This window comes from Myotis brandtii, unplaced genomic scaffold (assembly GCF_000412655.1).
Source record: "Myotis brandtii unplaced genomic scaffold, ASM41265v1 scaffold1282, whole genome shotgun sequence".
Lineage (NCBI taxonomy): Eukaryota > Metazoa > Chordata > Mammalia > Chiroptera > Vespertilionidae > Myotis > Myotis brandtii.
Window position 1 is genome coordinate 191,808 of NW_005354519.1, and position 12,940 is coordinate 204,747.

The 12,940-nt window shown below is 45.3% G+C and overlaps 1 protein-coding gene across 1 annotated transcript in view; it reads right to left on the minus strand.

Moving 5' to 3' along the window:
- SOX7 (SRY (sex determining region Y)-box 7) overlaps positions 1-1,132 on the minus strand; it is an 8,154-nt gene extending 7,022 nt beyond the window's left edge. The window contains exon 1 of the mRNA XM_005859632.2: positions 1,012-1,132. Coding sequence (XP_005859694.1) covers positions 1,012-1,117 — 106 coding nt within the window. The 5' untranslated portion in view covers positions 1,118-1,132. The remainder of the gene's footprint in view (positions 1-1,011) is intronic.
- Between the last annotated feature and the right edge of the window lie 11,808 nt (positions 1,133-12,940).

Sequence of the window (12,940 nt, forward strand, 5' to 3'; positions counted from 1 at the left end):
TCCCCGCGGCGCCCCGGCTCTAGAAAGGGCTGCGCGCTCAGTTCTTATTCCCTCTGCCATCTGATTTCTCTCTTCTTACCCACCTCTCGCCACCCCACTCCAGCTCCCCTGACTCTAGCTCTTCTCTCAAGGAATCCCCTTCTTGTATCTCTCTTTTCTCCTCCCACCAGCTCTGGAGCTCCCGAGTTCCCCTCGTCCTGACACCCACCTCCCATGGGGCGACCACTTCGCTCGCTGGATGACATCTCCGTGTCACCCTGCTTCGCGTGAGTAGGACTGTTCCCCTGGCTCTTAACTTAAGCGCTGGCGCACAGTAGGCGCACAGGCACCGCCAAATAAGTGAATGAAGAAACGAGTGAGTAAATACGGCTTAGACACACGCTACTGTCTGAAACACCGAAATCACAAGGCTTGACTAGATCCTGGAATTCTAACCACAAGTACTGCTGTGCCAACTCCTGTGCCCACTCCTGTGCGGTGCTCCGCAGAAGCGACCCAGAAGGGAGGTAGCATTGTCATGGGAGGACCGAGGGTCTGGAGTCCGGGCCTGCCTTCTGTGTCTGTGCTACCTAATTCGTGACTCAGGGCAAGTCGGGCACCTCTCTAAACCCCCTTTCCTAATCCTAAAAGAAGGACGATGATAATAAGACTGATCTCACAGGGCTGTTGTGAAGCTTCGATGAGATAATGTATGCGAAGTTCAAACTCTACACTTGATGGCAGATGTTAAGAGAAAAGAACTCTGGATGGAGAGCCTGTGGCTCTAAGTCCGGGTTGAAATGCCCCAGCGCGCAGGGACTGGGTTCACAGGCGCCTTGTGCGCAACATGCACTCCCGAACCCGCCCCGCGGCTAAAACCCGGCAAATGGATGGAGAGACGCAACTTCTCTGTCTTTAAGTCCCAATTTTCATCTCTAAAGTCCCTGATAATTTTCATCCGAGAACGGGCTCTCCGCCTAAAATAAAAAGCTAATTTTCCTCTCCCTTCCAGCCAGGATCCAGAAGCAGTACCGTAGGCCTCCGCCTGCTGCTCTTCTGGGTCCGGGCTGACCATCCCAGGGCGCCGGGCACGGCGCAGAGCGAGCTGGAGAGTGGGTGCTTTGCAGCCAGAGAGCATCCTGGAACCCGAGGTGGAGCGGTGGGGCTGGCTGGCGCCGGGGCCGAGCAGGGTGGGGTGGGGCAGGTTTGCGGAGAGAATGTGTCCGCGGTCTAGGCGGGCTTCCCTACCCCGGGAGGCCTAGGCCATTTCCCGTGTTGGACCCCTCTGCCAGAAATTCCTTTAGAAAAATCCCAGGCCGGAATGCTCTGGGAACGGCGGGGAGCTAGGGCCGCGCCCGTCCGGGGAAGGGCAGCTCTTTAGGGAACGGAAGGGTAAGGGGTGGAGAGGGATCCCGGCAGGGGCACTCGCGCTGCAGCGGAGGACCCCAGGAAGAATTTGGCTCCGACTTTTTCTAACCCCACCGCCCTCCAGGGCGGAGACAGTGCTCCACCACAGGGTCAGAGGCCCCTAGGGGACAGCGCCCTCTTGCCGCCGTGGGCATCCCCACTCCGGCGCCAGCCTCTGGCGCCCTCCCAGCGCGGCTCCTGAGCAAAACCCGCACGCAGTGGGGCCGCGCCCGGCACCAGGTTAGGAAGATACGCAGACCCCGGGCAGAGCAGCGCAGGCAAGTTGGATTCCATACATAGACCAAAGGCAAAAACGGAGAAAACAGCGGGGGCGGGGGCAGAGACAATCCCTGTCGTGATTGTTGTTTCCAACCGTTTAATTTCTTGCATTTCCTCCGGGGAAAGCGCTTGAACCTGGGTTTTCCAGGACCCCGGCGTTAGCAGCGCCGTTGCTGGTACCGGCGCGTCCTGGCTAGTGTGAGCTGTCTGCGTGCCGGAACCGGGCTCTTTCACTGGTTCCATTCCTTCTTTTCTGCATTAATTTGCACCCGTGCGTTAATGTACTTGGGCAACTTTATGCGAGCGTGCCCCGGTGCGGGCGGCGCTAAGGGAGGGATTCGAGGTCAAATGTGACTCTGACGCCTCTGATCACTGCAACCTTCAGACCGTCAATCCTCCGGAGCCGTGGCTGGCGCTTTCCAAGGCATCCCCGACGCCTGCTCCGGCCAGCGCTGGGCCCAGGACCGGCGCGGCCCGTTAGTTGTTGGTCCAAAGGCTCATCTGTCGAGGCTCGGCGGCGTGGTGAACCCGCAGGCAGCCGAACCAAGAAGGGCAAGACTTAAGGGCTGTGGTGCAGGGTCCTCCGGGTGCTTGGACCCGCAGCGGGATGGGATGGGGGTCCCCGCAGGCAGGGAGAGCAGTCAGGGTGACGGGTCTGCGCGTGACGATTAGGGGCACAGTGAACACCCCGCGTGCAACGGACCTGTCTGGCACACAGACCTGAGCCTTACTGTTCCGGTGTGAATTGCTTAAACTATGCTCTCTGCTCCTCTTAAATGAGTTTTTCTTTCCCTCTTCCTTGCTTTCTTGCTTCTCTCCTTCCTTTCTTCTCTCCTCACCCAACCCCCTATCCCTCTCTTTCCTCTCTTTTCTCTTCCTCCTTCCTTTCTCTTTTTCTCCCATCCCTCCCACCTTTTTCTTTGGCTCTTTCTTTCTTTCTTTCTTTCTTTCTTTCTTTCTTTCTTTCTTTCTTTCTTTCTCTTTATTCCTTTTCTTCCTTTCCTTTCTTTCCAAATATCGGTTTCCAGGAATACAGGACCTGAAGTCAGAAACCCCGGGTGCAAGTTGCATTTACCAGATCTCAGCCTCAGTTTCTTCGCTTGTAAATGGGGGTAATATAGGATGGCTGATATAGTATTTGTGAAAGCAGCTCGTATATTTAAAGAACTGTGAAATGGTATAAAATAATGAATGGTTGAAATTTTAAATAAAATTGACAGCCAGGCCTCCAAAACTTTCCCCTTGAGGAGCTTTCCTTATTCTATTCCAAACTGAAGAATTTTGGTGACGCTGGGGCTCCAGAACTTGGGGCCAGAACAAGTTCTGGGCTGGCAGTGACTCAGCTGGTGGCCCTCGTCTTTGCACGGTTTTGTGTATGTGTTTTGCTGGTGCTTTTTGTCCCTCACAGCAGGCTGCAGGTGAAAATTATCACCACCATCTTCTTTGCTCACACTAACTTGTCCATACTTTATTGACAGTCTTTGCAAAGGTCATTCTCTGGCTCATCGGAGCCTCTACACCAGGGGTCCTCAAACTACAGCCCCGCGGGCCACATGCAAATACAAATATTGTATTTGTTCCCATTTTGTTTTTTTACTTCAAAATAAGATATGTGCAGTGTGCATAGGAATTTGTTCATAGTTATTTTTTAAACTATAGTCCGACTCTCCAACGGTCTGAGGGACAGTGAACTGGCCCCCTGTTTAAAAAGTTTGAGGACCCCTGCTCTACACAGCCCTCTGCAAAGTAGGCAGCCCAAGTTTTAGTGTTAAGCTGTTTTCCAGTGAAGGTGAGGCTGCAGCATGCAAGTGGCAGCGCAGAGACCTGAACATACATCTCTATCCCTCATGCCTTTGCTTCTGGCTTCCAGGGCTGCCCGGGCTCAGCTCCCAGCTCCCCACCCTCACCAGAGCCCCAGGCCAGAGAGCAGGGCTTCTAACAAGCCGCTGGGTCTCCCCCTGCCCTTGTGCCTTTTCCAGTCCCATCTCTCCAAGTTCCATTGGACCTTCCCTCATTCAAAGGGCGCTTAAATAAGTGCAAGGTAATGTGAAGAGCAAATGGGCTAACCCTGTTGAGGCGCATGCTGAAGAGCCAGGAAACTGGACCCAGACTTTCCGGCCACACTATCCCCCACCCTTCACAGCTGGTCCAATAACCAGAAACCTTTACTTCCCTCCAAGAAACTGTGTCCAGAGTTCCACTCTTTTAACCCACAGAAATCTCTTCATACATTTAGAAGAAATTCATCAAGGTCCCTAATTTAGAATAATTTGGGGGAATTCAACCACATAGCATGGACTTACGATGTACCCATAGGCTTACCCACATGGACTGGAAGCAGACAGGACACATGGACAACTGGACAGAGAGTCACAGCATCTTAGGTTTAACAGCTTTTCTGTTGGGGACTAGGGGGAAGGAATAGGATTTTCAAATGACATTGCTCCTGAGTGTGGGGAGTGTAGACCCCCTGACAACATCCAAACCCTTTTGCAAGAGGGACTCAATGGTACCAAACACTGGGGTACAGAAAACCACATTTTCTTGGGAGTCCCCCAGATCTGATGTCCTAGTTACTATGAATTCCCCCCTCTATACATGCCTGCTCATCTATGATTAATCACTTCTCCTAATGAATGCTGGGAAGAAGCTGGACTTGGAGCAGAGACATGAGTCCAGTCCCATCAGCCACGAGTGCAGGTACACATTTGAGCAAGTCACCGGCCCGGTGCACAGGGTGGATAGCCTCGTGGGCCCAGGAAGGTGAAGGCTGGATGTATGTGTACATTCTCACAGCAGCGCCAAGACAAGCTAACGCTCCTGCTGGGCTTTGTGTGCACCTCTCCCTAGCACTGAGGGCCGGGAGAATTCCATGTCAAAGACAAACCTTTTCTACAGGAATTTTCTCCCACTCCGGTCTGAACAATGGTCAGTTTTCCTCTGTAAGGAGCAAGGATTACAGCACTGAAATGATCTTTATTTAGTTGGTCGGAAGCTGAACTTTCAAATTGAGGTAGAAAAAAAAAAATAAATTACAAGAAAAACTAAAAGTTGGTTCAAGGGGGAATGTTTTTATCTCTTTATTCTATTGCCTCTTCTTTCCAAACACCTAAGAGGTAGAAGGGAAACTGACTAGCAAATGCCTATCAATAATATGAAATGAAAAATAAATAAGTCTTTTCTCAGACTACCATACACATCTGATTTCTGGGTAAGTAGTGTCAGGCTAATGGCTGACATTATGAAGCAGCACCAATGGAGATCTCATCATGGAGAACTCCATCATCAGCCAACAGTTCTGCTGTGAGAAGCAGAGGATACTTATTTGTTCAGTGTATGAGGTTGCTTTAATAGATAGATTTCAAACTACCATGATTTTTAAAAATTATTTTTCATTGAAGTACAGTATGCCTACAGACAAGCAGACATGGTGAGTACTGGCTGAGATTTCATAGTGTGAACACACCTGCAGAAGTGTGCTCAGATCACGACACAGAATGCTACCAGTCATACTATTTTAGGACTCCCCACCCCACTAAATTGTAAGTTTCCTTAGGGCAAGAACTGAGTATCATTCTGTTTTAAAATATATTAATAGAAAATTTGAGGTATAGGAAGGCCAATGTATCAGGAGAAGACTGCCCCTGAGAGCTAGTTATTCACAGTTCTTAGGGGCACATCATGCTTTGGGGACCACATGGCGAAGCACTGGGAGTGGGAAACCATGGGCAAGAGCCTTCTGTGGCTTCCTCGGGAAGGAATGGCAAGGGAGGGAAAGTAGGCTTTAGATCAACTAAATGTGAATAATTTGGGTGGACACTGGGGCATAAAGGTATCCCTCATTGTCAGATACCTGGCCTTCATGATTGGGGCAGGTCAATGGTGACCCCAGAGTTTGGGGTGTGGATTTGTGTGAAAAGTCTACCAGCAGGTGAGTTGTTTACTATCTGTAGGAACTGGCTAGCCTTGGGAGGGGCAGTCCCTCCAGAGTCAGTGAAACCTGAGGTGGCAAAACATCAGCATACAGATAATAAATGACATGGTTAATATATATTCATCTTTCACACTCCAGAACCTAAAATAATGTGCTGTACATCATGGGCACTCAGTGAAAGGGGTAAGATGGAAGGAAAGAAAAGGGTTAGGACAAAAGGGACAGTGCACAGCGTGCTAGCTAGCTGGGCAACAAGAGGGCAGCCTTCAATAGCCCCACTTCCCACAAGCACTGACATGAATTGCCTACAACTCATATGAAGAGACTCTATTCAACTGCTCCTGGATTTATATTCAGAAAGTTGGGATGTCTCAGCAGTCTTTGTGAAGACTTCACTAGGAAACACGCTCCCCATTCAACATATGCACTTAGACTAGCTGTATAATTTGATCCTTGAACCATTCACCTTGAATTTCTGCTAGAATCGCACAACGATTCATGAAGGGATGTGCTCCAGTTATCCATTGCTGCGTAATAAACTGCCCAAATAACAACTATTATGCTTGGTGCCTCTATGGGTCAGGAATTTGAATAGTGTACAGTGAAGGTGTCTGCTTTATGATTTCATGTGATGTGTTATAGTTTTTGTCTCAATATTTCCTAATCTCCCTCGTGATTTTTTTGACTTATTGACGGTTTGAGATTGTGTTAATTTCCACATATTTGTAAATTTTCTAATTTTACTTCTGTTGATTTCTAATTTCATTCTATTGTGATTGGAAAATATACTTTATATGATTTGTTTTTAAAAATTTATTAAAATTTGTTATAAACCAAAATTACAATACTGTTTTTTAATACTTGTCTATGTGTTTACCTTTACAAAGAACCTTATATTTTCATATGATTCAAGGTACCCTCTCTCTTGTGTTCTTATATTTCAACTTGAAGGACTCCCTTTAGAATTTCTTGTAGAACAGATCCAGTGGCAATGAACTCTTTCTTTGTCTGGAAATATCTTAGTTTCTCCCTCATTTTTTGAAGAAGAGTTTTGCCAATTCTTGGTTGACAGTTTTTAAATGTCATAATTTAAAATATATAATCCCATTGACTTCTGTCCTGTAGTTTCTGCTGAGAAATCTACTGATAGTCTTATGGGAGATCTCTTGCATGTGATGAGTCACTTTTCTCTTGCTTTTTAAAAAACCTTTCAACAGTTTGATTATTATCTGTCCTGGTTGGGCTTATCATACTTGAAGTTTGTTAAGCTTCTTGGATTCACTCATTTATTTCATCAAATTTGATGTTTTCAATCATTATTTCTTCAAATATTCTCTCTGTTCCTTTCTTCTCCTTCTGGCACTCCTATAATGTTTATATTGGTCTGCTTGTTTACTAGATGTACCAATTAATAATGTGGATTTTTTTCAATAAATGGAGTTATACATGTTGATATATATGTGATTTGATATTTATGCTATTTTGTTGTATTGACAAGCTTCAAAACTTCATATGTAAAATTTTCTGAAGGTGTTAACATCATAGATATTTTCACGCTTAAAAATGTCAAATTTCATGCCAAAAAAAAAGAGCATTTGCAGGAAGTTTTAATTCATTATTTTATTTTGAAGAAAAGTGCTGCTGAGTTATCGTATACTTTGGGAAGTTTATGGTGAACATGCTCCATCTCAAGATACTTGTGAACGCTGGTTTAAACACTTTAAAAGTGATGATTTCAATGTGAAAGACAAAGAACGTTCAGGTCAATTTGAACCACGCTTTGATCGTAAAATGACCAGAATGGGCCAGAAGACACGACAAAGTAATTTTGCTTCATGATAACACGTTAAAAGACCTTGTCTGGGGAGTATTAACCCACCTGCCGTATTCACCAGACCTTGCTCCTTCAGGTTACCACTTGTTCCAATCGATGGCACACGCACTTTCTGAGCTGCACTTCAAAACTTACAAAGTGGAAAATTGGGTTTCTGAATGGTTTGCCTCAAAACAAGAAAAGTTCTATTGGGATGGTATCCACAAATTACCTGAAAGATGGGGGAAATGTGTAGCTAGTGATGGACATTACTTTGAATAAAACACTTTTGATGTTTCTCTTGAAATTAAATCTACATTTTTAACCAGTACACCTAGTATGACCCACAAGTATCTTAGACTCTGTTCATTTTCCTTCACTTTTTTTTTGGCTCTTCAGAGTTCACTGATATTTTTCTTCTGCCTATTAGAGTTTCCTATTGAACTCCTCTAGTAAAATTTCAGTTATTGTATTTTTCAGTCTGGAATTTTGTTAGATTTTTATAATTTCTATCTGTTTATACTCTCATTTTGTTCACATGTCATTTTTCCTAATTTCCTTCAGTTCTTTTAGCTCTTTGAGCATATAAAAGACAGTTATTTTAAAGTCTTTGTCTAGTAAGGCAATAATTCACTAAAGTATTAATATAGTTATGTGGCCCTTGTAGCCTGTGAGCTATTTAAACTTACTTATCAGTTCAAGGACATTTTGGGGGTAGATTCCTATGGGTTTTCTATGTAGGCAATCATCTTCAACTCAACATTAAGAGGAAAATGCAATGAAAGCATAAGGCAAAAATAGAATGCTTTAGAAAAGATATAAAAATAGCCAATGAACACATGAAAAAGATGCTTAACATTATTAGTTATCAGGGGAAAATGTAAATTAAAGCCATAATGAGGTACTAGTATATATCTACTAGAATGGCTAAAATTAAAAAGATTGAGAGTACCAAGTATTGGTGAGGATGTGGAACATATAGAACTCTCATAAACTGCTTGTGAGAATGTAAAGAGGTAAGCCTTTAGAAAACTGTTTGGCAGTACCAAAGTTAAACAAATATTTATCATATGACCTGGACATTCCACTCCTAGGAATTTCTGCATGAGAAATGAAAGTGTATGCCCAAATAAGGACATTTATTTGAATGTTCATATGAATGTTCTTGTATTAAAGGTTGAAGCTTTATGCACAAGAGTACACAGCTGCAAAAATCCCAAATGTTCATCTGATGAATGGATAGACTGTGGTCTATCTATATAATGTAATTTAAATAGTAATAAAATGAACAAACTACTGACAAATACAATAACATAGTTAAATCTCAAAAGTGTTATTCTAAGTTAAAATGATTCCATTTATATGAAATTCTGGAAACAATAAAGCTATAATGATAGAAAGCAGATCAGTAGTTGCCCAGGGGCCAGGGCATGGGGGGAGGGAACTGATAAGGAGCACAAGGAAACTTACTGGCTGATAGAAATCATATATTACAATAGAGGTGGTGATTGCACAACTGTACTCACTTCTCAAAACTCATTAAATTGCACACTTAAAATTGATGTTTATTGTTTATAAATTACACCTTCATTAGTCTGTTAATAATACAACATTGATTGGTAGGCACAGATCTCTTTGGGCTACACGGTGCACACTGCCCCAAAATACAGAGACATGTAGGAATGAGAGGAAATTATTTCATTTACTCACTTATTAATTCCATCATTTAATTAAAAAATAATTCTTAAACATGCATTAGAGGATAGGCACAGTGTTAGGTGCTGGAGATACAGGAGAAAGAATCTTCTCCAGTGATACGTTGGAAAAAAAGCACACAATCATCTCCAAAGGAGCAAAGGAGAGGGACATACAATCCACACCAGGAGTGGTCAGGGAGGCAGGTGGTTGCTGAACCAAATCTTGAATCACGTTTCTTCTCAACCATGTTCACAGGATGATCCTCAGGGATAGTGAGGAGGCTCTGTAGCACAGAGGAAACAGTGGGTGCTTTGGAGTCAGAAAGATGTGGGCTCCAGTACTGGTTTGGCTACTTACTAGATGTGTAATTGAGAAAATGTCAATCAAGCAGAATCTCATTTTTTTCACACCCAGAATTAGGGTAATCATAATTACCTACAGGTTGTTCTGAGAATGAGAAAATAATTGCAAAGCATCCAGCTTAATAAAGGATGACATTAATAACTGATAATGAGATACACATATCGGTCATCCTCCCTGGTTACCATAAGCCTCTTTTTTTAAATTGAATAAATCTGATGTGTAACATTGTGTAAGTTGAAGGTGTACAATGTGTTACTTTGACACATTTACATATTGTAATATGATTGCCGATGTAGTGATATTTATCACATTAAATTATAGTACAACATAATTATCTATATTCATTATACTGTGCCTTAGATCTCTATGTATAAGCCTCTTTCAATCATCCTGGTCAAACACTAGTAATGAGAAAAGAAAGCACTGGGATCCCTGAACTCAAAGCTCACATAGTATCACATCCAGTGGTCTTGGGGTAGAGTGGTCTTTGTAGCCTGAGTACCTCTCAGGAGCCAGCCAGGAGAAGGCTCTAGCCCAGCTACTGGGTGGGACAAAGAAGTCATCTAGCCCCTTTGCTTCTGCCCAGGTGGTTCTGCACCAAATCACTGCTCTTTTATCTTTCTGGTTTAAATTTCTAAGGTTCCTTCCAGTTTTAAACTCCAAGATTCATGAAGCAAAACTCAAAACACTAAAGTTTAGTTCCAGGAAAGGAATTTCAAGGTCATCACTCTTGACTGCCCTCTAAAGAGCATCAAATACTCGGGCACTAACTCTTCCAAACTCTGAATTGTCACACTCATGCCTCCAGGATCAAAGAGGGGTTGGAGCTCAGGGGGACCACCCTTCCGTCTGTCATATTATGAACTGGTGACCTTGGTGTAGGCACTGTGCAACTCTGAGCCTATTTTTTTCATCTATAAATGAGGAATGCAATAACACAGCTCTTACAGGGTTGAGGTGAGCAGGGTGTCGTGTCTCAGGGTTGATGTTTGGAAGGCTCCTCTGATTTGGAAGACCCAACCAACTGGCTTATGTGGCCAGAGTACACTGTTCTCTCTCTTCTAGCACAATTGCCATCATTTGTTCATCTCAGCTTGCAGTGCCTTGCCCCATCTCAGCAGGATTTTGTAATCCCTGTAGGCTAATTTGCAACAACCTGCTTGACTAGGGCTGCCTAGGAGTCCCAGGCAAGGGCAGGATCCTGAGACCTGTCACCTGGGAAGTCTGAGTCAATGTGGCCACACCCCACCCTGCCCTGGGCCTGCTCACAGGTTACCTCCTTCAGTGGGGAGTGCTAAGCCCTCCTGGGACTCTGATGTCTTCAGGATGACCTAACCACACCGCCCTGTGTTTCATCCTGGAGCTTGTCAGTCAGGAGGAAGAGCGGTTGCAGCAGGTAGAGTTGTTCAGGAGCCCTGGTGATAGCTCTGCGGGGCACTGGGAGGACGGCTGCTGCACCCCTCTGACTGGGCTCCGATATTTGTAGGGAACTTACTTTTCATTTTCTCTTGTGCTTGGAGGAAGAGAGGAAAATGTACTGAGGGCCTCCTCAGGTATTTTGCTAGATCCTACAGCCACCACTCGAGGGAGACTTGAAAATGGGGCCCAGAGAGGGGGTCATTAGAGATCCTGGTGGGCTAGGTGAGTCACCAACAGTGCAGGCTAGGGGAGAAGTAGGGAAGAATTAATAATCAAGCCTTCAAATTGGGTGAGCAGGTCTCACACATATTGGTTATAGTGTTCAGAACTTGAAGGAACCCCAAGTGGGGGCCGTGGTCACAGCAGTGCACCCTGACTAGACATCCTCATCCTGGATACAGTGCAGGTCTTCAGGAGCCCGGTTCTTGCCTTGCTGTGGTCTGTTCATTTGCTTCTTCATTTAAGAGTCTTTCTCTACCTGCTGTGTGCAAGGCATTGTCCTGGGTGCTGTAGGCATAGAGATTAACTTCACCCTCAGTGGCCCTAGGCTTGAATGGGGGAAATGAGACATCCATAAACTCCAATATCAGGTAGACTTGGATGAGTCAGAAAGCTATGAAGACTCAGGAATGGGAGGATTGCTACTGGGGGCCGGATGAGGAAAGGTTGGAGAAACTGTTGATGACATCAGAGGCAGGCTTTGAAGGCCAGTAGGTGGAGAAGGCCAGCAGGAGGGAAGGGACAGTGATACACAAGAGGCACAGTCATGCACTAGAGTGAGAGTGCAAGTGGGGGACGTGGGGCCCCTCAAGGCAGTGGGTGCAATGCTCCAGGAAGAATTATTATGGAATTAACTGGATAAATGGAAAATAGGGATAGAGCCAGGAGCTGTGGGGCATGACTCACCAGGCAGAGGGATCAAGAACTTAACCTAGGACACCAATGGCAGTCACTTAATTAGGTTGAATTGTTGTAGATGGCCCTAGACCAGTGGTCGGCAAACTGCAGCTCGCGAGCCACATGCGGCTCTTTGGCCCCTTGAGTGTGGCTCTTCCACAAAATACCGACTTCTGCGCATGGGCCACGAAGTTTCAATCGCACTGTACATGCGCGCCTGCATGTGGTATTTTGCGGAAGTGCACGTGGTATTTTGTGGAAGAGCCACACTCAAGGGGCCAAAGAGCTGCATGTGGCTCACGAGCCGCAGTTTGCCAACCACTGCCCTAGATGTTAAAGCCACAGTGAAAGCATAGGGGTATCCATAGCAATAACAGGTACAGAAAGTGGCCTGGAAAGGATGAACAGGAGTTCCTTTCAGATCCTTTGAATCTGAGGGACCCTCAGGATGATTAACTGGAGATGCGGAAGGAAAGCTTGAGACTGACCAGTGGGGGACAGATCCAGACATGGGAATTGTTCAGAAAGAAGCAGAAACATTGGTCACGAGTGTGTATATATATATACTAGAGGCCCTTTACAGGAATAGGGCTTCCTTGGGCCTATTCCTGCAAGAATAGGGCTTCCTGTGGCCGGAGCGAAGCTCCCTTCTCCGCTGCCTCGCTCCCTCCCATGTCCGCTGCCTCGGCTCCCTCCCTTCTCCACCACTTTGCTCCCTCATGCTGTGTTTGGCTTCCTTCAATACCAGTGGTTCTCAACCTTCTGGCCCTTTAAATACAGTTCCTCCTGTTGTGACCCAACCATAAAATTATTTTCGTTGCTACTTCATAACTGTAATGTTGCTACTGTTATGAATCGTAATGTAAATATCTGATATGCAGGATGGTCTTAGGCGACCCCTGTGAAAGGGTCGTTCGACCACCAAAGGGGTCGCGACCCACAGGTTGAGAACCGCTGTTCTATGCTGTCTTCACTCCACGTCTGCATATGCAAATTAATCGCCATCTTTGTTGGGTTAATTTGCATACTCATCCTGATTGGCTGGTGGGCATAGCAGAGTGACACCAATTTGCATGTTTCTTTTATTAGTGTAGATATATATGTATATGTGTATATATCCTATCTAATAAAAGAGAAACATGGTAATTAGC